The sequence below is a fragment of the Salvelinus sp. IW2-2015 genome, linkage group LG22 (genome assembly GCF_002910315.2).
Source record: "Salvelinus sp. IW2-2015 linkage group LG22, ASM291031v2, whole genome shotgun sequence".
NCBI classification, from domain to species: Eukaryota; Metazoa; Chordata; class Actinopteri; order Salmoniformes; family Salmonidae; genus Salvelinus; species Salvelinus sp. IW2-2015.
The window spans coordinates 30,942,973-30,968,304 of record NC_036862.1 but is presented as its reverse complement, the minus strand read 5'-3'; the positions used below and the strand labels follow the sequence as shown (position 1 = coordinate 30,968,304).

General features: G+C 44.6%; 1 protein-coding gene across 1 annotated transcript in view; it reads right to left on the bottom strand.

Annotated features, from left to right (window-relative positions):
* Positions 1-4,632: 4,632 nt before the first annotated feature.
* LOC111949595 (RNA-binding protein Musashi homolog 2-like) overlaps positions 4,633-25,332 on the bottom strand; it is a 184,269-nt gene continuing 163,569 nt past the window's right edge. The window contains exon 6 of the mRNA XM_070434221.1: positions 4,633-5,053. Within this exon, the coding sequence (XP_070290322.1) occupies positions 4,928-5,053 (126 nt within the window). The 3' untranslated portion in view covers positions 4,633-4,927. The remainder of the gene's footprint in view (positions 5,054-25,332) is intronic.

The window sequence follows — 25,332 nt, the reverse complement described above, 5'->3', positions numbered from 1 at the left end:
TCAAAACTATGAAATAACACATATGGAATCATGTAGTAACCAAAAAAGTCTTAAACAAATCAAAGTATATTTTCTTAAAAGTAGCCACCCTTTGCCCTGATGACAGCTTTTCACAGTCTTGGCATTCTCTCAACCAGCTTCATGAGGTAGTCACCTGGAATGCATTTTAATTAACAGGTGTGCCTTGTTAAAAGTTAATTTGTGGAAGTTATTTCCTTCTTAATGCATTTGAGCCAATCAGTTGTGTTGTGACAAGGTAGGGGTGGTATACAGAAGATAGCCCTATTTGGTAAAAGACCAAGACTATATTCTGGCAAGAACAGCTCAAATAAGCAAAGAGAAACGACAGTCCATTACTTTAAGACAAAAAACGGAACGTTTCTTCAAGTGCAGTCGCAATAATGAAACTGGCTCTCATGAGATCTGCCACAGGAAAGGAGGACCCAGAGTTACCAGCCTCAGAAATAGGCAATTAACTGCACCTCAGATTGCAGCCCAAATAAATGCTTCACAGAGTTCAAGTAACAGACACATCTCAACATCAACTGTTCAGAGGAGACAGTGTGAATCAGGCCTTCATGGATGAATTGCTGCAAAAACAAAACACTACTAAAGGACACCAATAAGAAGAAGAGACTTCAATGTAACTACAATGTTGCTGATCCATCTTCATTAAATTCTAACTGTTTTAAAGTCACCGATGGCCTCATGGTGAAATCCCAAAGCGGTTTCCTTCCTCTCCGGCAACTGAGTTAGGCAGGACGTCTGTATCTTTGTAATGGCTGGGTGTATTGCTACACCATCCAAAGAGTAATTAATAACTGCACCATGATCAAAGTGATATTCAATGTCTGCTTCTTCTTTTTTTACGCATCTACCAATAGGTTCCCTTTTTTGCGAAGCATTGGAAAACCTCCCTGGTCTTTGTGGTTGAATCTGTGTTTGAAATGCACTGCTCGACTGAGGGACCTTAAAGATTAATTGTATGTGTGGGGTGCAGAGATGAGGTAGTCGTTTAAAAATCATGTTAAACACTATTATTGCGCAACTTATTATGTAACTCGTTAAGCAAATTTTTACTTGTGAACTTATTTAGGCTTTCCATAACAAAGGGGTTTAATACTTATTGACTCAAGACATTTCGGTTTTAAATTTTTTATGAATTTGTTAAAAAAAATCAAAAAACATAATTCCACTTTGACATTTTGGGGTATTGTGTGTAGGTAGGTATGTGACAAAACAACAAAATGTGGAAAAAGTCAAGGAGTGTGAATACTTTCTGAAGGCACTGCCAAAAAATAAATAATAATAACAACAGTGTCTGGATAGGGCGTTTGGCCACCACGAGCCACCTGAACAGCTTCAATGCGCCTCGGCATAGATTCTACAAGTGTCTGGTACTCTATTGGAGGGATACAACACCATTCTTTCACGATACATTCCATCATTTGGTGTTTTGTGCCGCTCCAGAATCTCCCATAAGTATTTAAAGTTTTATTGTCACGTGCACAAGTACAGTGAAATGCTTTTCTTGCCAGCTTTAACCCCAACAATGCAGTAATCAATAACAAATGTAACACAAAAAAAACAAGGTAGATCAAAAACACAAGAAATAAAAATAAAAATAAGAAGAACACGAGAAAGTAAGTAAGCATATTATATACAGGGTCAGTCAGTTCCAGTACCATATTTACAATGTGCAGGGATACTGGATCGATAGATACAGTGGAGAGAACAAGTATTTGATACACTGCCGATTTTGCAGGTTTTCCTACTTACAAAGCATGTCGATGTCTGTAATTTTTATCATAGGTACACTTCAACTGTGAGAGACGGATTCTGAAACAAAAATCCAGAAAATCACATTATATGATTTTTAAGTAATTAATTTGCATTTTATTGCATGACATAAGTATTTGATTACCTACCAACCAGTAAGAATTCCGGCTCTCACAGACCTGTTAGTTTTTCTTTAAGAAGCCCTCCTGTTCTCCACTCATTACCTGTATTAACTGCACCTGTTTGAACTCGTTACCTGTATAAAAGACACCTGTCCACACACTCAATCAAACAGACTCCAACCTCTCCACAATGGCCAAGACCAAAGAGCTGTGTAAGGACATCAGGGATAAAATTGTAGACCTGCACAAGGCTGGGACAGTAACACACTACGCCGTCATGGATTAAAATCCTGCAGCGCACGCAAGGTCCCCCTGCTCAAGCCAGCGCATGTCCAGGCCCGTCTGAAGTTTGCCAATGACCATCTGGATGATCCAGAGGAGGAATGGGAGAAGGTCATGTGGTCTGATGAGACAAAAATAGAGCTTTTTGGTCTAAACTCCACTCGCCYTGTTTGGAGGAAGAAGAAGGATGAGTACAACCCCAAGAACACCATCCCAACCGTGAAGCGTGGAGGTGGAAACATCATTCTTTGGGGATGCTTTTCTGCAAAAGGGACAGGACGACTGCACCATATTGAGGGGAGGATGGATGGGGCCATGTATCGCGAGATCTTGGCCAACAACCTTCTTCCCTCAGTAAGAGCATTGAAGATGGGTCGTGGCTGGGTCTTCTAGCATGACAATGACCCAAAACACACAGCCAGGGCAACTAAGGAGTGGCTCCGTAAGAAGCATCTCAAGGTCCTGGAGTGGCCTAGCCAGTCTCCAGACCTGAACCCATTAGAAAATCTTTGGAGGGAGCTGAAAGTCCGTATTGCCCAGCGACAGCCCCGAAACCTGAAGGATCTAGAATGGAGGAGTGGGCCAAAATCCCTGCTGCAGTGTGTGCAAACCTGGTCAAGAACTACAGGAAACATATGATCTCTGTAATTGCAAACAAAGGTTTCTGTACCAAATATTAAGTTCTGCTTTTCTGATGTATCAAATACTTATGTCATGCAATAAAATGCAAATTAATTACTTAAAACAATGTGATTTTCTGGATTTTTGTTTTAGATTCCGTCTCTCACAGTTGAAGTGTACCTATGATAAAAATTACAGACCTCTACATGCTTTGTAAGTAGGAAAACCTGCAAAACCGGCAGTGTATCCAATACTTGTTCTCCCCACTGTATGCATAGGGGTAAGGTGACTAGGCATCAGGATATAAGATAAACAGAGTCGCAGCAGCGTATATGATTGTATGTGAGTAAATGCATCTGTCTATTGTGTGTTGGAGTGTCAGTGTGTTTGAGTGTGTAGGGCCCTGTGAGTGTGCATAGAAAATAGAAAGGGTGAACTCAGTCTGTGTAGCCATTTTGTTAGCTATTTAGTTAGCTATTTAGCAGTCTTATGGCTTGGGGGTAGAAGCTGTTCAGGGGCCTGTTGGTGTCAGACTTGGTACACTGTTACCGCTTGCCGTGTGGAAGCAGAGAGAACAGTCTATGGCTTGGGTAGGTGGAGTCTTTTCACGTTTCCCGGGCCTTCCTTTCACACAGCCTGGTAGAGGTCCTGGATTGCAGGGAGATCAGCCCCAGTGATGTACAGGGCTCGCCGCACCACCCTCTGTAGCGCCATGCCATCAAAGGTGGTACTATTGCCATACCAAGCAGTGATGTAGCCGGTCAAGATGCGCTTAATGGTACAACTGTAGGACTTTTTGAGGATTTGAGGGCCCATGATAAACCTTTTCAACTTCCTGAGAGGGAAGAGGCACTGTCACGCCTTCTTCACCACTGTGCGCGTGTTGACCATTTTAAGTTCTTAGTGATTTGGACACGGAGGAACTTGAAGCTCTCGAGGTTGAGGGAGAGGTTGTTGTTCCGGCACTGCCAGGTCACTGACCTCCTCCGTGTAGGCTCTCATCGTTGCTGGCGATCAAGCCTACCACTGTCGACAGCAAACTTGATGATAGCGTTACAGTCGTGCTTGGCCACGCAGTCGTGGGCGAACAAGGAGTACAGGAGGGGACTAAGCACACTCCCCTGTGGGGCCCCCGTGTTGAGGGTCAGCGTGGTGGAGGTGATGTTCCCTACCCTCAACACCTGGTGTCGGCCCGTCAGGAACTCTAGGATTCAGCTACAGAGAGGTGTTCAGTCCCAGGGTCCTAAGCTTGGCGACGAGCTTGGAGGGGACAATGAAGTTGAGCGCAGAGCTGTAGTCAATAAACAGCATTCTCACATAGGTATTCCTCTTATCTAGGTGGGTGAGGGCAAGGTGGAGAGCAATTAAGATTGGTTCGTCTATGGATCTGTTGGGGCTGTTTGCAAATTGAAAGTGTCTGGGATGATGGAGTTGATGTTTGCCATAATCAGCCTCTCAAGCTCTTCATGGGCAGTAGTCATTGTGGCATGAGATGGTGATCATGTTGGGATTACAGACTGGGACAAGGAGAGGTTGAAAATCACTGTGAATATGCCTGCCAGCTGTTCTGCGCATGCTCTGAGAACGTGCCTTGCTCAGCAGGTAGCCTAGTGGTTAGAGCGTTGGACTAGTAACCGAAAGGTTGCAAGATCAAATCCCCGAGCTGACAAGGTAAAAATCTGTTGTTCTGCCCCTGAACAAGGCAGTTAACCCACCGTTCCTAGGCCGTCATTGAAAATAAGAATGTGTTCTTAACTGACTTGCCTAGTTAAATAAAGGACAAATAAAAAATTAAATAAAAAATAGGTTGAGATCTGGTGACAGACACACACACACACACACACTCTGTGTTTCAAAGTCACTGAGATTTCTTCTTCTAGCTATTGTAGCCAAAATAATGGGCAACTGGGCATTTTTATACATGACCCTAAGCATGATGGGATGTTAATTGCACCTGCTTTCAATATACTTTGTATCCCTCATTTACTCAAGTGTTTCCATTATTCTGGCAGTTACATGTATACAGTATATAGTGTATATATACAACTACGGGCTATAACCTATAGTCAGAGGCCATTGACCATGAATCCACTGCATGGAGAATGAAACTATTCTTTCACACACTAACATCCATGGTTCACACACCAATAGATAGCAGGGTAAGCACAACATGAGGGAGGTAGTATGTAGACTGACTTACCTCTGTGTCTGTTAGTCGTTTTGTCAAACATAAGCATGGCGTCCTCCACCTGCAAGACACAAAAAGAGGAAGAGATTAGTCTCAATAAAAACCAACTGAAAGAGACGGAGACAGAGATGGAGACAGATGGAGAGGGAAGGAGTGTGATTAAAAGAGAAAGAGAGAGACAGACAGACATATGGCCGTGTGACATATGTCCCTAGATGTGTTGAGTGAGTAATGACTGTGCTGTGGCGTCACAAGGTCAAGAACATGCTGGACCCTGAGAGAGGCTCAGTGTGAGTTTGCAAGGACACGAGTGACAGTGCCAACTCAAGCACAGCAACGGAATCATGATTTGGGAGATAGGTGGACACACACATCGGCTTTCTATCTCTCTGTGTCACAGACACACATTCCAAAATATGCCAAAAAAACACACTCTCCCTCTCAGGTGTACCCGAGACCCCGCCCCACCCCCCCCCCCCCTTCCACACAGACCACTATAAATACATAAATGTTGTGTAAAGTACAGTCTCCGTTTTGCCTGCTAAAAACACTTTAGCTGTGTTTCGAATACTCATACTAACCGCACTAACCATATTATTTGTGACGTGAATTGAGTATATACAGTTGAAGTCGGAAGTTTACATACACCTTAGCCAAATACATTTAAACTCAGTTTTTCACTATTCCTGACATTTAATTCTAGTAAAAATTCCCTGTCTTAGGTCAGTTAAGATCACCACTTTGTTTTAAGAATGTGAAATGTCAGAATAATAGTAGAGAGAAMGATTTATTTCAGCTTTTATTTCTTTCATCACATTCCCAGTGGGTCAGAAGTTTACATACASTCAATTAGTATTTGMTAGCATTGCCTTTAAATTGTTTAACTTGGGTCAAACGTTTCGGGTAGCCTTCCACAAGCGTCCCACAATAAGTTGGGTGAATTTTGGCCCATTCCTCCTGACAGAGCTGGTGTAACTGAGTCAGGTTTGTAGGCCTCCTTGCTCGCACAAGCTCTTTCAGTTCTGCCCACAAATGTTCTATAGGATTGAGGTCAGGGCTTTGTGATGGCCACTCCAATACCTTGACTTTGTTGTCCTTAAGCCATTTTGCCACAACTTTGGAAGTATGCTTGGGGTCATTGTCCATTTGGAAGACCGGTGCCTCATGGTTGGGATGGTGTTCTTTGGCTTGCAAGCCTCCCCTTTTTTCCTCCAAACATAAAGATGGTCATTATGGCCAAAAAGTTATATATATTTCTCCAAAAGGTACGATCTTTGTCCCCATGTGCAGTTGCAAACCGTAGTCTGGCTTTTTTATGGCGGTTTTGGAGCAGTGGCTTCTTCCTTGCCTTTCAGGTTATGTCGATATAGGACTCGTTTTACTGTGGATATAGATACGTTTGTACCCGTTTCCTCCAGCATCTTTACAAGGTCCTTTGCTGTTGTTCTGGGATTGATTTGCACTTTTTGCACCAAAGTATGTTAATCTCTAGGAGACAGAACGTGTCTCCTTCCTGAGCGGTATGACGGCTGCGTGGTCCCATGGTGTTTATACTTGCGTACTATTGTTTGTATAGATGAACGTGGTACCTTCAGGCGTTTGGAAATTGCTCCCAAGGATGAACCAGACTTGTGGAGGTCCAAAAAAAATTTCTGAGGTCTTGGCTGATTTCTTTTGATTTTCTCATGATGTCAAGCAAAGAGGCACTGAGTTTAAACGTAGGCCTTGAAATACATCCACAGATACACCTCCAATCGACTCAAATGATGTCAATTAGCCTATCAGAAGCTTCTAAAGCCATGACATCATTTTCTGTAATTTTTCAAGCTGTTTAAAGGCACAGTCAACGTAGTGTATGTAAACTTCTGACCCACTGGAATTGTGACACAGTGAATTAAAAGTGAAATAATCTGACTGTAAACAATTGTTGGAAAAATTACTTGTGTCATGCACGAAGTAGATGTCCTAATCGACTTACCAAAACTATAGTTTGTCAACAAGAAATTTGTGTAGTGGTTGAAAAACGAATTTTAATGACTCCAACCTAAGTGTATGTAAACTTTCGACTTCAACTGTAGTATGCTTATTGGTCATCGTATGGATATAGTTAGTATACCAAATGTCCCCGGATGTCGTATTAAATTCACCAAAATACGAAGTATACAAGCAGTGTACACTATTTCTGTGCTTTGAGGGCCCATAATGCAATTCTTCAGAAAATGGGCGTGGCTTCACAACGTTTTCAGATTTGAAGAAAATGGCGCTAAATATGCAACCGAAGTCCGACAAGAGCGCATTCAAATTCATTGCTTTAACTAATTATGACAAATGTTAAGAAAATGTTGAGCAATGTAATAAAGTTATGACGTTTCAAATAAGTTACGTTACGTTGGCTGACAATTTGTTAGCTATGCTATCCTTACGAACCGCATAGCATTACATCAGTATGTACCAGTATGTTACCTAACATTAGGTAGCTACTAATATATCAAACTTGCCAGGCAGTATATTAACTATCTGCTATCTAACTAACTACCCAGCATTTATTGACTTGATTATTCACATCATTCTTAGCTAAGTGCTATAGTCGTTGAGCGTTTCAATGGACATTGATAATTCTGGCTATCTACTCCGATTTCAGAGCACTCTAGTCTGAGTGTGTCAGAGCGCACAATAACTGATGAATTTACAACGCTCAACAGCCATTGAATATGGCCGGTGTCAGTAAACGTTGGCAAAAAAAAACGGAATGAAATTGTTGCCAGCAGCACAGTTACAGTCACCAACGATCTGGATAACATGTAAACAGCCTAACCAGCTCTGCTAGGGCTAGTAAAATGGTCAGAGTGTTCTCTCATTTGTGTCTGGAAGTAGCTAGCCAAAGTTATCCAGTTAGCTTGGGTGCTTGACTGCCGTTGCCCAACTCATCGGCCAGAGCGTCCAGTGAGCGCCCTGAACGCTCCGAGAGCGAAACACTCTGAATTTACGAACAGACGATCTGACAATGCTCTAGCTTTACAAACGCCCAGAACGTACTCTGGCACTCCAGATTGAATTTACAAACACACCAGAAATCGTAAAATGTTTAGCTAGTCATTTGTTATGCTAACAAGCTAGCAAGAGGTTGCATAGCAACAGCATCAACTTCCGGTAGACAGGCAAAGAGCTAGTACGCTAAACTGAAACGATAACGTTTGTTTACAGTATACAAAATTAACTAATAGTATATAGTATGTAGTATATACTCATTAAGTATGTAGTATACAGTATGTTAGTATGGGTATTCGAACACAGCTTATGCTTCAACTCACCCTCAGTGCTACCTTCCCTTCCCCAGAAGGCACGCATCAATCTCTCTTCCACTAAGAGCCCTGTTGCTATAAGCCATAATCATATTCATCAGGCTCAATCAGCCACAATGAGGATTCATCTGGCTGTCTGTCCCCCTGATGGAGATAGACACTAAACGCCACTACCGCACCGCACACGGAACACAGCGGACATACATACAGCCACACTAACATATATTTATGTAACAGTGTAAAAGTGGAGCATTGTGTTATTTTCAGGAAGAAGGCGTCCCTGGGACCTGGACCACTGGTGGTGTGGCTACCTCACATACAGCTGTTAAGTTAAGAGAGGGAGAGAAATTGCTGGACACAGCAGGATATGTAGGTGGGGGGGGTCAGACCTTTAAATGTCGCTATGGATATGTAGGGGGGGGGGGGGGACGGAGCCCGCCTGGGCAGTGTTCCCCAGTCAATGTTGCTAGGTAACAGTGTGTGAGTGAATGAGAGTGTGTGTCTGTGTGTGTGTGCGTGTAATAGTAGAGGTGTAGAGCTGTCCCAGCCAGCAGATGATGGGAGGGGACAGCACCAGAGGCTACCTCATTTGTAACTGTATGACTGGATAAAGGCCACAGTTGCCAGCACACACACGCTCTCCCCTACTTCTCTACACTGGTGGCTGAGGCTCTGTGTCACCTGTTACCATGTAACAGTATGTTATTACTGCTACACTGCAGCTGGGAAGGCTCTCCTTTTGTTTCCCTTCACCTCTGTCTACCCCTGCTAGGTACAGTGGTGTAAAGTACTTAAGTGAAAATACTTTAAAGTACTACTTAAGTCGTTTTTTGGGGTATCTGTGCTTTACTTTACTGTTTATAATTTTGACTACTTTTACTTCACGAAATTCCTTAAGAAAATATTGTACTTTTTACTCCACACATTTTCCTTGACACCCAAAAGTACTCGTTACATTTTGAATGGTTAGCAGGACAGGAAAATGGTCCAATTCTTTTTTTCTTTTTTTGTTGTTGAATTTTACCCCTTTTTTCTCCCCAATTTCGTGGTATCCAATTGTTAGTAGTTACTATCTTGTCTCATCGCTACAACTCCCGTACGGGCTCGGGAGAGACGAAGGTCGAYAGCCATGCGTCCTCCGAAACACAACCCAACCAAGCCGCACTGCTTCTTAACACAGCGCAAATCCAACCCGGAAGCCAGCCGCACCAATGTGTCGGAGGAAACACCGTGCACTGCGCCCGGCCCGCCACAGGAGTCGCTGGTGCGCGATGAGACAAGGATATCCCTACCGGCCAAACCCTCCCTAACCCGGACGACGCTAGGCCAATTGTGCATCGCCCCACGGACCTCCCGGTCGCGGCCGGCTGCGACAGAACCTGGGCGCAAACCCAGAGTCTCTGGTGGCACAGCCAGCGCTGCGATGCAGTGCCCTAGACCACTGCGCCACCCGGGAGGCCGAAAATGGTCCAATTCACGCACTTATCAACAGAACATCCCTGGTCATCAAATCAAATTGTATTAGTCACATGCGCCGATTACAACAGGTGTAGACCTTACAGTGAAATGCTTACTTTCAAACCCCTTTAAACGGCAGCAATGCCGTTTAAAATCCCTACTGTCATCCCTACTGATCTGGCGGACTCACTAAACACACATGCTTCGTTTGTAAATCATGTTTGAATGTTGGAGTGTGCCACTGGCTATCCGTAAATGTATTTTGAAAAACAAGAAAATGTTGCCGCCTGGATTGCTTAATATAAGGAATTTGAAATGATTTATACTTTTACTTTTGGACACTTAAGTATAATTTAGAAAATTACATTCACTTTTCATACTTAAGTAAGTTTTAAACCCAATAATTTTAGACTTTTACACAAGTAGAATTTTACTGGGTGACATACTTTTACTTGAGTCATTTTCTATGAAGGGATCTTTAAGTATGACAGTTGGGTACTTTTTCCACCACTGGCTAGAGCGTGTCGCCATGAATTCATTCAATCAGAAATGAGCCTGACCTTTTACTTGTTAGCATGGCGCATGTGCTCTGTCTGTGTGTCTGTCTGTGTGTGTCTGTGTCTGTGTGTCTGTGTGTGTGTGTGTGTGTGTGTGTGTGTGTGTGTGTGTGGGTGTGTGTGTGTGTGTTGTGTCTGTATGTGTGTGTGTGTGGGTTGGTGTGTGTGTGTGTGTGTGTGTGGTGTGTGTTGTGTGTGTGTGTGTGTGTGTGTGCGTGAGAGAGGGGAGAGAGAGTTATGAGGCAAGAGCACTGTCCCCAAAGAGGGTGCGAGGTTCAGATCGATGCAAAGCGGCCACTTTAGCAACCATTTGCACCAAGTAGTATAGTGACGGACATCTCCTAATGCATTCAGATGTGCCGAGGAATTAATTAGCCAGCTCTCACACACACACACCCAACCACCCACACAGGGCAACAGCTAAATCACTCTTCTCTGTATGGCCTCTGGCTCCAGTTAAAAGCCCCTGTGTCAGAGTGTTAAACCTGAGCTGGTTGGGCTACTCTGACATTAACGCCATTACAGCTAATTGGTGCAGCCACCGCAGCTTTTTACTGTCCGTCCAGCGATCTGCAGAGAGGGCTTAATACAGAGACGTAGGCCAGGCATGATGACTAATGTCATCATAATGCCTGCTTTATGACGGCACACAGAGAGCTGCACCTGCCCCTGCTGCTGTTAAACTGCTTTCAAATGGAGTGAAGCTACAGACTGGAGGGGGACAGTAGTGGGTGGATGTAGAGGGGTAGTGCAGTGGGGGGGGTGGATGTAGATGGTTAGAGCAGTGAGGGGTGGAGGTAGGGAGGTAGAGCAGTGAGGGGTGGAGGTAGGAGTAGAGCAGTGAGGGTGGAGGTAGGGGGGTAGAGCAGAGGGGGTGGATGTAGAGGGGTAGTGTAGTGAGGGGTGGATGTAGATGGTTAGAGCAGTGAGGGGCGGAGGTAGGGGGTAGAGCAGTGATGGGTGGAGGTAGGGGGGTAGAGCATTGAGGGGGTGGAGGTAGGGGGTAGAGCAGTGAGGGGTGAAGATAGGAGGGTAGAGCAGTGAGGGGTGGAGGTTAGGGCATTGAGGGGGTGGAGGTAGGGGGTAGAGCAGTGAGGGGGTGAAGATAGAGGGTAGAGCAGTGGGGGGGTGGAGGTAGGAGGGTAGAGCAGTGGGGGGTGGAGGTAGGGGGTAGAGCAGTGGGGGTGAAGGTAGAGGGGTATAGAGCAGGGCGGCAGGTGAAGAGTAGGGTGGGTAGAGCAGTGCGGCGGGTGAAGGTAGGGTGGTGAGGCAGGGCGGCGGGTGAAGGTAGGGTGGGTAGAAGGCAGTGGAGGGGTGGAGGTAGGGGGTTAGAGCAGGGCGGCGGGTGTAAGGTTAGGTGGGGTAGAGCAGGCGGCGGGTGTAGGTAGGGTGGGCTAGAGCAGTGGGGGGTGGAGGTTAGGGGGTGAGGCAGGGCGGCGGGTGTAGGTAGGGTGGGTAGAGCAGTGGGGGGGTGGAGGTAGGGGGTAGAGCAGTGAGTGGGTGGGGGTAGGGTGGGTAGCGCAGTGAGGGGTGGAGGTTAATGTTTCTTATAAGGCAGGGATCGTAACTCCCCCTCTCTGGAGATGCAACACAGTATCACTTACAGCTTTGCACTGGATGAGGGCACGCATGCACACACACACACAGACTTGAGGACTTCAGTTGACTAGTTGGCAACCCCAAAAGTGAAAGGGCCACAACGTTTGGCCAACCAGCTTCAGATGCCACTACGTTATGCTCCTAATATAAAACACATTTAACCATTAGGTTTCAGATTAAGACATATTAACCCTCAACCACCATGGACTGTAATCAATATTCTGGTCGAAATCAGACTTGCAAAAACAAACATATAAACTCACACACACTCACCTATAAGTTATGCAGCAAAACATTTCTTGGCAGGTCTCTCAATTAAAGCTGCCAGCATTTGTTGCTGACACTGTTTCCTGCTGCCAATTTCTCTTTCAGGTGGTTGAGGTAAGTTTGTTGACAGCATGTTTTACTTACGCTGGAAATATAATTGGATATCGGGAGCTTTTTTTAAGAACTGCAAAATGTATTACCGGAGGGCTGGAGGGAATAAAAGCTTGGGGAGGCGGGACGCGCTGCCTGGCAGACAGACACAGGTAGATTGTGTTTCTATCCAGGGGAAAATGGAAGGAATGCTATCCAACACTTAGTTAAATTCACCAGGACCACTGGGACAGTCAGACAGACCAACATCTACCACCTGTAATTCAGTGAGATGCTAAATTTCACTTCCTTACTGAGGAAAGCAGCGACAACAAAAAGTACCTCTTCCCTATCCCACCAGACGCAATTATGATAACTACGCAAAATGATAAACGTGCACACATTTCTTTTTTTATTTAATCAGCCAAGCTAAAGAATTTAGCTAAGGACAAAAGCAGCAAAGTGTTGTATGGCTGGGAGTGTTGTAGGAAGCAGCGGGTGAAGGCTGAAATTCAAGGCTTGGTCTAATGAGTTTAGACCAAGTATGTACAGTGCCTTTAGAAAGAATTCACACCCCTTGACTTTGTACCCCACACTTACAATCATCTGTAAAGTCCTTCAATCGAGCAGTGAATTTTAAACAGATTCAACCACAAAAACCAAGGAGGATTTCCAATGCCTCGCAAAGAAGGACACCTATTGGCAGATGGGTAAAAATAAAAGCAGACCTTGAATATAATACTATTAATTAAACTTTGGATGGTGTATCAATACACCCAGTCACTACAAAGATACAAGTGTACTTCCCAACTCAGTTGACCTCCCCATGAGGTCAGTGGTGACTTTAAAACAGTTACAGAGTATAATGGCTTTGATAGGAGAAAACTGAGGATGGATCGACAACATTGTAGTTCCTCCACAAAACTAACCTAATTGACAGAGTGAAAATAAGGAAGCCTGAACAGAATAAAAATATTCCAAAACCAGCATCCTGTTTGCAACAAGGCACTAAAGTAATACTGAATACAAAGTGTTATGTTTGGGGCAAATCCAATACAACACATTAGTGAGTAACACTCTCCATATCTTCAAGCATAATGGTAGCTGCATCATGTTATGGATATGCTTGTAACCGTTAAGGACTGGGGGGGTTTTCAGGATAAAAAAGAAAGAGCTAAAGAGCTAACCACAGGCAAAATCCTAGAGGAAAACCTGGTTCAGTCTGCTTTCCACCAGACACTGGTAGATGAATTCACCTTTCGCCAGGACAATAAACTAAAACACAATGCCAAATCTACACTGGAGTTGCTTACCAAGAAGACAGTGAATGTTCCTGAGGGGCCGAATTACAGTTTTAACTTAAATCTGCTTGAAAGCGTATGGCAAGACCTGAAAATGGTTGTCTAGCAATGATCAACAACCAATTTGACAGAGCTTGAAGAATTTTGAATATCATAAATGTGCAAATGTTGTACAATCCAGGTGTGCTCTTAGAATCTTACCCAGAAAGACACACAGCTGGAATTGCTGCCAAAAGTGATTATAACATCTATTGACTCAGGGGGTTGAATTAAGATATTAAGATATATCAGTGTTACATTTTTCATTAATTTATGACAAATGTTAGACATTTTCTTCCACTTTGCCAGATTATTGTGTCGATCATTTACAAAAAATGACAATAAAATCCATTTTAATCCCACTTTGTAACACAACATGTGGAAAAAGTCAAGTGGTGTAAATACTTTCTTAAGGCACTGTATATAAACCCTGGATGGCTGATGCTATGTATTGGCCTATGAGAGGCTTTGAAGACACTGGTCGGCCATATTGTCACTCCCGAGAAGAAGCAGTTGGAATGAATGGAACTCTACAGTATTTCAATTAAATATTTCAAGTAGGTGGGACAGTAACAGAATTTATACTTTATGGATAAAAAAAATACACACTATAGTTCAAAAGTTTGGGGTCACTTAGAAATGTCCTTGTTTTTTAAAGAAAAGCACATTTTGTTGTCCATTAAAATAACATCAAATTGATCAGAAATACAGTGTAGACATCGTTAATGTTGTAAATGACTATTGTAGCTGGAAACGGCTGATTTTGTATGGAGGCCCATTATCAGCAACAATCACTCTTGTGTTCCAATGGCACGTTGTGTTAGCTAATCCAAGTTTATACATTTTAAAGGCTAATTGATCATTAGAAAACCCTTTTGCAATTATGTTAGCACAGCTGAAAACTGTTGTTCTGATTAAAGAAGCAATTAACCTTTCCTTCTGTAGACTAGCTGAGAATCTGGAGCATCAACATTTGTGGGTTTGATTACAGGCTCAAAATGGCCAGATTCAAAGACCTTTCTTCTGAAACTCGTCAGTCTATTCTTGTTCTGAGAAATGAAGGCTATTCCATTAGAGAAATTGTCAAGAAATTAAAGATCTCGTACAACGCTGTGTACTACTCCCTTCACAGAACAGCGCAAACTGTCTCTAACCAGAATAGAAAGAGGAGTGGGAGGCCCCGGTGCACAACTGAGCAAGAGGACAAGTACATTAGTGTCTAGTTTGAGAAACAGACGGCTCACAAGTCCTCAACTGGCAGATTCATTAAATAGTACCTGCAAAACACCAGTCTCAACGTCAACAGTGAAGAGGCGACTCCAGGATGCTGGCCTTCTAGGCAGAGTTGCAAAGAAATAGCCAGATCTCAGACTGGCCAATAAAAAGAAAAGATTAAGATGGGCAAAAGAACAAAGACACTGGACAGAGGAACTCTGTGAACAGGGTGTACAGGAGGGGGCTGAGCACACACCCTTGTGGGGCCCCAGTGTTAAGGATCAGTGAAGTGGAGGTGTTGTTTCCTACCTTCACAACCTGGGAGCGGCCCGTCAGGAAGTCCAGGACCAGTTGCACAGGGTGGGGTTCAGACCCAGGGTCTCAAGCTTAATGATGAGCTTGGAGGGTACTGTGGTGTTGAATGCTGAGCTATGGTCAATGAACAGCTTTCTTACATAGGCATTCCTTTTGTCCAGATGGGATAGGGCAGTGTAGTTGCAAACTGAAGTGGGTCTAGGGTGGAGATGATATATCCTTGACTGGTCTCTCAAAGTACTTCATGATGACAGTAGAGTGCTACAGTGCGATAGTCAGTTAGTTCAGTTACCTTTGCATTCTTGGGTATGTGGGGACAGCAGGCTGGGATAGGGAGATATTGAATATGTCCGTAAACACACCAGCCAACACGTTTAAATGTCTTACTCACGTTGGCCACGGAGGAGAGCCCACAGTCCTTGGTAGCTGGCCGCATCGGCGGCACTGTGTTATCTTCAAAGCGGGCAAAGACGGTGTTTAGCTTGTCCAGAAGCAAGATGCTGGTGTCTGCGACGTGGTTGGTTTTCCTTTTGTAGTCTGTGATTGTCTGTATGCCCTGCCACATACATCTTGTGTCTGAGCCATTGAATTGCGACTCCACCTTGTCTCTATACTGACGTTTTGCCTGTTTGATTGCCTTGCAGTCTGTATTCTGCCATATTCAGATGGGTTTTCTCCATATCAATGAGATGAAGGAAAAAAGATTATGAGATCACTGGTGATAGTCGGGAGATCACTGGTGATGAAGGAAAGAGGATGGTAGCCTAGCGGTTAAGAGCTTTGGACCAGTAACAGAAAGGTCACTCGTTCAAATCCCAGAGCAGATTAGGTGAAAAGTCTGCCGATGCCCCCTTGAACAAGGCACTTAACCGTAATTGCTCCTGTAAGTCCCTCTGGATAAGAGTGTCTGCCAAAATGACTGAAATGTAGGAAAAGAAAGACATTGGAACTATTCAGCTGTCTGGGAAAAGCCAAAGACCATAGCTAGGCTACACTGAAACAAGTGTGATGGGAGAAAGGTAGTCATATACAATGGGTTACAAAGTTGCAGTGCAGAGGCATCAATAGTGGGAGAGAGAGAGGAGAGTAAGGAGATTCATTACACCCTCGTCGATCGATCACTCAATTAATGACAGGGGGCAACCGCCTACATCTCAGGGACGGAACAGACCATGCTGCCAGACCACTAAGCAAACATGGTCAGGAGAGACGTACAACACACACATTCATCTAATCAAACCATCCACAATTGCACGCTGAGAAGGGGATATGGATGTTCTGAGGCAGCCAGGCCTGCTTTACAAGCCATGCTAGTTAGAGAGGGGAACATATTAGCATAGGAGAATTGGAAATGACAGCCAGTGTCAAGGCTCAAGCCCATCGCCTGTAAGCAGACCATCGTTTAACTGCCTCACTTTCTATTGTGTGAAATCTATATACTGCATTCGGAGGAAGGATAGAGGCTACATGGGATTCTGTCTGTAGCTGGCAACTGTAACATGTAGGAATGCCCATATATGAGTAAGTAGCTAGTTTCCTTGCACTCCAATCTGGACTGTGACGTGACAGAGGGAGATTGGTCCCCTTGCTCTGTAGCAGCCAGCCGGTACATCTCCTAGGCCTCCTCACGCTTCATTCACTTTTATCACTGGTGATTAAACAAGGAGCTCTGGGCTGCACCACTCTCTGTGGAAAACAATGCAATTAATGTCGGCCGCATCAAAACAAAACAGTAAAACGGACGGGATACATCTCCTCTGAGGGCTGGGAGGAAGGATGAGCAGTATGTATCAGACTGATTCAGGGTTCTATGGAAAACAGTGGAACTTGCTGCTGTGTGTGGTGCACAGTGCTGAGAGCCAAGACAATGAACAGGTATTAATAGGAGAGCAGATTACTTAAATTGTGAGAGAAGTGGTTATGCTTGAATACAGCAGGTAGCCTAGCGGTTAAGAGCGTTGGGCCAGTAACCGAAAGGTTGCTGGTTCGAATCCCTGAGCCGACACATTCCAAGATGGCGTAGCAGTTCAGACATATTTCTCTTTGTCTTGTCGTGTTCCGTGTACATATCTTTTTTTCCCCTTCGTATATATTTTTAAGATTTTTAACCTCAGTTTCAACAATACTCTCCTGCAACCCGCCTCACCCAATGTGGAATGAATCTGCTATTTTCTATACTTTAGAACCGGAACCCCCAACAGAAGCTAGCCAGCTAACTAGCTACTAGCTAGTAGTCAGTTAGCCACTGCTAGCGGTCATCAATTCACCCTAGCACGGTCAACTCCTGCCAGTCTGCACAGCGCGATTAAACCCAGAGCATACCGGACTGCTTTTTCTCTGGTTTCCTCCAGTTTCCTACCGCAAGCTCTGAGCCTTTCACCTGGACCATTGCAGCTAGCTAGCTGCTATCCTAGTGGCTACCCCCTGGCTAACGTCTCTGGCCCGAAGCAAGCACCAGTGAGCCTGGAACTAGCCTCGTGCTAAGCCCATCCCGGCCAGCTGAAGAGGTCCATCAGCCACTCCTTGGGCTACAATACATATTTTTCCAATTGACCTGGACCGCTTTACTGCCGACACGGAGCCCCGCCGATTCCACCACGACTGGTCTACCGACGTAATCCACCGGAGGTGTTTCAACAGGCTCCTACGTCGCGACGTCCCCTGAAGGCCCATCCGCTAGCCTGCTAGCCACGGCCCGTTAGCTGTCTAGAACATATCGGACTGTTAGCTGAAGAAGACCATCAGCCAATTTTTTGGGCTACAATACCTATTTTGCCAACTGGCCTGGACCCTTTTACTGCCTACAAGGAGCCCTGCTGATCCAACACGACTGGTATGCCGACGTAACCGTCCGAGGGGGCTACAACAGACTTCTTCCGTCGCGATGCCCCCCTAAGGCCCTTCTGCTAGCCTGGGCCCGCTAGCTGTCTGAATCGCCGTGTCTCCAGCTCGCCTAGCTTCCCACTGGTCCCTATGATCACTCGGCTATGCATGCCTCTCCCTAATGTCAATATGTCTTGTCCATTGCTGTTTTGGTTAGTGATTATTGTCTTATTTCACTGTAGATCCTCCAGCCCTGCTCAATATGCCTTAGCTAGCCCTTTTGTTTCACCTCCCAGACATGCGGTGAAATCACCTGGTCTAAATGATGTCTCTAGAGACAAAACTTCTGTCATCGTCACTCAATGCCTAGGTTTACCTCCACTGTATTCACATCCTACCATACCCTTGTCTGTACATTATGCATTGAATCTATTCTTCCGCGCCCAGAAACCTGCTCCTTTTACTCTCTGTTCCAAACGCACTAGACGACCAGTTCTTATAGTCTTTAGCCGTACCCTTATCCTACTCCTCCTCTGTTCCTCTGGTGATGTAGAAGTTAATCCAGGCCCTGCAGCGCCTAGCTCCACTCCCGTTCCCCAGGCGCTCTCATTTGTTGACTTCTGTAACCGTAAAAGCCTTGGTTTCATGCATGTTAACATTAGAAGCCTCCTCCCTAAGTTTGTTTTACTCCCTGCTTTAGCACACTCTGCCATCCGGATGTCCTAGCCGTGTCTGAATCCTAGCTTAGGAAGGCCACCAAAAATCCTGAACTTTTGATCCCTAACTATAACATTTTCCGACAAGATAGAACTGCCAAAGGGAGCGGAGTTGCAATCTATTGCAGAGATAGCCTGCAGAGTTCTGTCATGCTATCCAGGTCTGTGCCCAAACAGTTCGAGCTTCTACTAAAAATCGACCTTTCCAGAAACAAGTCTCTCACCGTTGCCGCTTGTTATAGACCACCTTCTGCCCCCAGCTGTGCCCTGGACACCATATATGAATTGATTGCCCCCCATCTATCTTCAGAGCTCGTACTGTTAGGTGACCTAAACTGGGACATGCTTAACACCCCGGCCATCCTACAATCTAAGCTAGATGCCCTCAATCTCACACAAATGATCAATGAACCTACCAGGTACAACCCGAAATCTGTAAACACGGGCACCCTCATAGATATCATCCTGACCAACCTGCCCTCTAAATACACCTCTGCTGTCTTCAACCAGGATCTCAGTGATCACTGCCTCGTTGCCTGCGTCCTGTAATGGGTCTGCGGTCAAACAATCACTCCTCATCACTGTCAAACACTCCCTAAAACACTTCAGCGAGCAGGCCTTTATCATCGGCCTGGCCTGGGTATCCTGGAAGGATATTGAACTCATCCCGTCAGTAGAAGATGCCTGGTTATTCTTTAAAAGTGCTTTCCTCACCATCTTAAATAAGCATGCCCCATTTAAGAAATATAGAACCAGGAACAGATATAGGCCTTGATTCACTCCAGACCTGACTGCCCTCGACCAGCACAAAAACATCCTGTGGCGAACTGCAATAGCATCGAAGAGCCCCCGCGATATGCAACTGTTCAGGGAAGTTAGGAACCAATATACACAGGCAGTTAGGAAAACCAAGGCTAGCTTTTTCAAACAGAAACTTGTATCCTGTAGCACAAACTCCAAAAAGTCATGGGATACTGTAAAGTCCATGGAGAACAAGAGCACCTCCTCCCAGCTGCCCACTGCACTGAGAATAGGAAACACTGTCACCATCGATAAATCCACGATATTTGAGAATTTCAATAAGCATTTTTCTACGGCTGGCCATGCTTTCCACCTGGCTACCCCTACCCGGTCAACAGCCCTGCACTCCCCACATCAACTTACCCAAACCTCCCCCATTTCTCCTTCACCCAAATCCAGATAGCTGATGTTCTGAAAGAGTTGCAAAATCTGGACCCCTACAAATCAGCTGGGCTAGACAATCTGGAGCCTCTCTTACTAAAATTATCTGCCGCAATTTTTGCATTCCCTATTCCTAGCCTGTTCAACCTCTCTTTCGTATCGTCTGAGACCCCCAAAGATTGGAAAGCTGCCGCGGTCATCCCCCTTTTCAAAGGGGGAGACACTCTAGACCCAAACTGTTACAGACCTATATCTATCCAACACTGCCTTTCTAAGGTCTTTGAAATCCAAGTTAACAAACAGATCACCGACCATTTCGAATCCCATCGTACCTTCGCCGCTATGCAATCTGGTTTCCGAGCTGGTAATGGGTGCACCTCAGCCACGCTCAAGGTCTTAAACGATATCATAACCGCCATCGATAAAAGACAATACTGTGCAGCCATCTTCATCTACCTGGTCAAGGCTTTTTACTCTGTCAATCACCACATTCTTATCGGCAGACTAGCCTTGGTTACTCAAATGACTGCCTCGCCTGGTTCACCAACTACTCAGACAGAGTTCAGTGTGTCAAATCGGAGGACATGTTGTCCGGACCTCTGGCAGTCTCTATGGGGGTGCCACAGGGTTCAATTCTCAGGCCGACTGTTTTCTCTGTATACATCAATGATGTCGCTCTTGCGGCTGGTGATTCTCTGATCCACCTCTACGCAGACGTCACCATTCTGTATACTTCTGGCCCTTCTTTGGACACTGTGTTAACAAACCTCCAGACGAGGTTCAATGCCATACAACTCTCCTAACGTGGCCTCCAACTGCTCTTAAATGCAAGTAAAACTAAATACATGCTCTTCAACCGATCGCTGCCCGCACCTGCCCGCCCATCCAGCATCACTACTCTTGACGGTTCTGACTTAGAATATGTGGACAATTACAAATACCTAGGTGTCTGGTTAGACTGTAAGCTCTCCTTCCAGACTCACATTAGGCATCTCCAATCCAAAGTTAAATCTAGAATCGGCTTCCTATTTCGCAACAAAGCATCCTTCACTCATGCTGCCAAACATACCCTCGTAAAACTGTATCCTGCCGATTCTTGACTTCGGCGACATCATTTACAAAATAGCCTCCAACACTCTATTCAGCAAATTGGAAGCAGTCTATCACAGTGCCATCCGTTTTGTCACCAAAGCCCCATATACAACCCACCACTGCGACCTGTATGCTCTCGTTGACTGGCCCTCGCTTCATTTTCGTCGCAAACCCACTGGCTCCAGGTCATCTATAAGTCTTTGCTAGGTAAACCCCCGCCTTATCTCAGCTCACTGGTCACCATAGCAGAACCCACCCGTAGCACGCGCTCCAGCAGGTATATTTCACTGGTCACCCCCAAAGCCTATTCCTCCTTTGGCTGCCTTTCCTTCCAGTTCTCTGCTGCCAATGACTGGAACGAATTGCAAAAATCACTGAAGATGGAGACTCATATCTCTCTCACTAGCTTTAAGCACAAGCTGTCAGAGCAGCTCACAGATCACTGCAGCTGTACATAGCCAATCTGTAAATAGCCCATCCAACTACCTCATCCCCATATTGTTATTTATTTGTTTGCTCCTTTGCACCCCAGTATCTCTACTTGCACATTCATCTTCTGCACATCTATCACTCCAGTGTTTAATTGCTAAATTGTAATTACTTCACCAATACGGCCTATTTATTGCCCTACCTCCCTAATCTTACCTCATTTGCACACACTGTATATAGATTTTTTCTATTGTGTTATTGACAGTACATTTGTTTATTCCATGTGTAAATCTGTGTTGTTGTTTGTGTCGCACTGCTTTGCTTTATCTTGTAAATGAGAACTTGTTCTCAACTGGCCTACCTGGTTAAATAAAGGTTAAATAAAGGCGAAAAAAAATACAAATCTGCCGGTGTGCCCTTGAGCAAGGCACTTAAGCCTAACCCCTCTGCATAAGAGCGTCTGCTAAATGATCAAAATTATAATAAATATTTAGGCCTCCCAATTGGCGCAGTGGTCTAAGGCACTGCATCGCAGTGCTAGCTGTGCCACTAGAGATTCTGGATTCGAGTCCAGGCCCTGTAGCGACCGGGAGACCCATGGGGCAGCGCACAATTGGCCCAGCATTGTCCGGTTTAGGGGAGGGTTTGGCCGGCAGGTATGTCCTTTTCCCATCGCGCACTAGCGACTCCTGTGACGGGCCGGGCACATGCACGCTGACACGGTCGTCAGGTGTACTGTGTTTCCTCTGACACATTGGTGTGGTTGGCTTCCGGGTTAAGTGGGCATTGTGTCAAGAAGCAGTGCAGCTTGGTTGGGTTGTGTTTCGGAGGACGCACGGCTCTCGACCTTTGCCTCTCCCGAGTCCGTACGGGAGTTGCAGCGATGAGACAAGACTGTAGCTACCAATTGGATACCAGGAAATTGGGGAGAAAAAGGGGTAAAAAAAAAATATATATACATTATAATAAATAAAATATCACGTGAACAATATGGATGAACGTATCAAGGTTCAGTAACTGGTCATTTCTGTTATGATAAGCCAGGCAAAAAACTGCAGGAGATTCACTCGTGTTAAATCTGCATTTGCCAGTTTATAAAAGGGAGGCCAGCACCAAGACGTCATATAGTCAAATCTAGAATAAGAAGCCAAGGGGCAATCTCTACACAGAGCAACACACTCCCTTCCTACACCCACCTATGCTGCCCAGGGAGTATGGCCATTCTCAGTCCCAGTATAATAGGGATTAGGGCATATTATCAACTCATCATCACTAAGGCCTGGCACTTACAGGAGCTGCAATGTAAATGTATGTAAATCTGCACACTTCCCTGACAGCCTAAACATGAGAAACGGATCAGATTAGGTTCTGCAGTCAGCCCACAGATAAGCTTATTACAAGCTAAAAAGGTTTAATTATCATTTTATTTGAACACTACAACCAAGGGTTTCAGCTGTGTGTGTGTTTGTGTGTGTGTGTGTGTGCGTGCATAAATTAACAAGCGACAGTTTCTGCTCTCTAAGGACAATTCCAGTATATGATATACAGTAAACAGAGCTTCCAAACATACTACTCATTATCAGTAGAGAAAATGTACTATACAGTACAGTTACTTTAGCCTTGAGGGGAAACATAACGGACTTCTACCTACAGTCGTGTCTACTTCTTGGCAACAGAACAGAACCGTCCGTGCATGCGGGTACGCGTTTGTGTGTGTGTTCACCCCTCAGCTGACACAGGGGGAACACAACCTGATCTGAAGCCCACTGCCCGTACTTAGCCTGGTAACAGGAGACAGGCTCGTTCTGTTTCTCTGAATGATATTTGTTCAGGGTTTGAACAAGACGAACTTCAGACTGTGCCAGATATTATATTCATACTGTATGGTTCTCTCAGAGGTTCTGTCTGAGAGGTTCTGTCTGAGAGGTTCTGTCTGAGAGGTTCTCTCCCTCTCTGTCTCTCACACCAGGAGCTCAGTGAAAAGCAGAGGTTTGCTGTCTGGTACAAGAGAGACATTCCGTTTGACTAAATAAAAGTAGCATCAGATTATTTCTTTATCAGAACACATGACGGAGAAACTCACAAACACAGACAACTCCTGGTGTCTGTCCGTCTGTCTGCCTAGCTATATATTCATGAGGTGGTCATGTGGCGTTATGGAGGTATGGGGAGACAGGGTAGACAGCGATCCAACCGAGCCATGCATATTCTATCAGCCCTGAACCTCCTCAACGTACTGCTACTACATTGATGACACACAGTTCACACAACACTTATCCCAGAAGGCCACCACGACAACACCACGGCCAATAAAAACGCACAACACAGAAATATCAGGAGTGAGGTGTGTCATGGTTGTTACTCTGGTCTGGTGATGACAATAATCAGGGCATTCCAGCTTAGACGAACCATGCCCTTCTGTGGTGCTTTACCAGGTCTGCCTGAACTCTGTGTGCGTTCTCTCTCTCTCTCTCAAGGCCTGCAACCAGCCTCTCATGCTGTATTTCCATTGAGACTTACCACCACACCAGTGTCACAAGTGTTTTATTGTAATGTAACTCTAGTGTAATTGAGTTTCCATTAGGAGGGTGACACTAACGCCATATTCTCACTAGGAGATATGAAGGAGTCTGAGGAGAGGGGTGGCGAAAGAGAATTCTACTTTTCAATTCACATTACGTCATTGCCTTACCTTTCGTTGTGGCTGGCAACGCAACATTCTTGGTCCGCAGCTCAAATTGAACGTAAATATCACAGTAGCCACTAGCCAGTAAGCACAAACTATTCAACAATGACGGAAACTTTTATTCTAAAACATATTACACTTTCAAATAATTGAACCAAACCATATTACACTCTTGAATAATGTAACAATTCACAAGCATGTATGTGCAGACAATTAAAGGGTTTATTTTCTCATCTGTAGGCTACACTCATTACATTTCACTTCAAGACAAAAACACAGAGTTGCTGTAACAGCATGACTTCATCAAGTAATGTCAGCCTATCAAAAATGAACGATGAACCCTCTCATAAGCATAAAAAGTACAGCAGGCCTATCTTACAACATCTAAAAAAAACAGGCTTCCTTCTGATGCAAATCATTACATGTGGTAAAAGCAAACAGTGACTGAAAACGTGGGTGTTAAGTAAATTCGCCATGACAAGCTGTTTTATGTGGAAGTTCATGCCCACCACGGCAAAAATTCAATGCCTCATGATTTGTCAACATGCACAATTCGTCTGTGCTTCAGTCTGATCAACTGTAGCCTGCTGATAACAACCACAGCTGCAGGCAGCCTAGAGAAGCCTATGCGATCTGATCCCATTTGGGCCTGGCCGGGGGAAACGTAACGTCATGTTTTCATAGCCTAAGCTATAACATGTATAGCCTAAAATAGGCCCATTGATTTGTGTTCTGAGAAAATGTGAATCTGATCAAATGTGGTTTATATTCACACTCCAGGTGTCTAGGCTAACTAGGCCTTTTTAATCAATCAGCACAATAGTGATGACATGCTGTATGAGTATATTTTTCATTCCAGATAGGAAGGACTACAAGATGCAAACCCGCATACAGCGAGCTCAACCCTGTCAGGTTTTGTCCAATCGCAGGTAGTCTCTTTGTCTGTGTAAAGGGTTTTAATGTTTTCATCCTAGAACAATGGCTTTTTCCAGTTTTTTAAAAACCATATGACCTGATTAGAAAAATGATCTGGTCCCATCATCGGCATATAAAACCTTTTTTACAGCTGATTTATAACTATGTCATATAAAACCTTTTTTACAGCTGATTTATAACTATGTCATATAAAACCTTTTTTACAGCTGATTTATAACTATGTCATATAAAACCTTTTTTACAGCTGATTTATAACTATGTCATATAAAACCTTTTTTACAGCTGATTTATAACTATGTCATATGCTACAAACAGGCACCGGAGTTGTTAGGT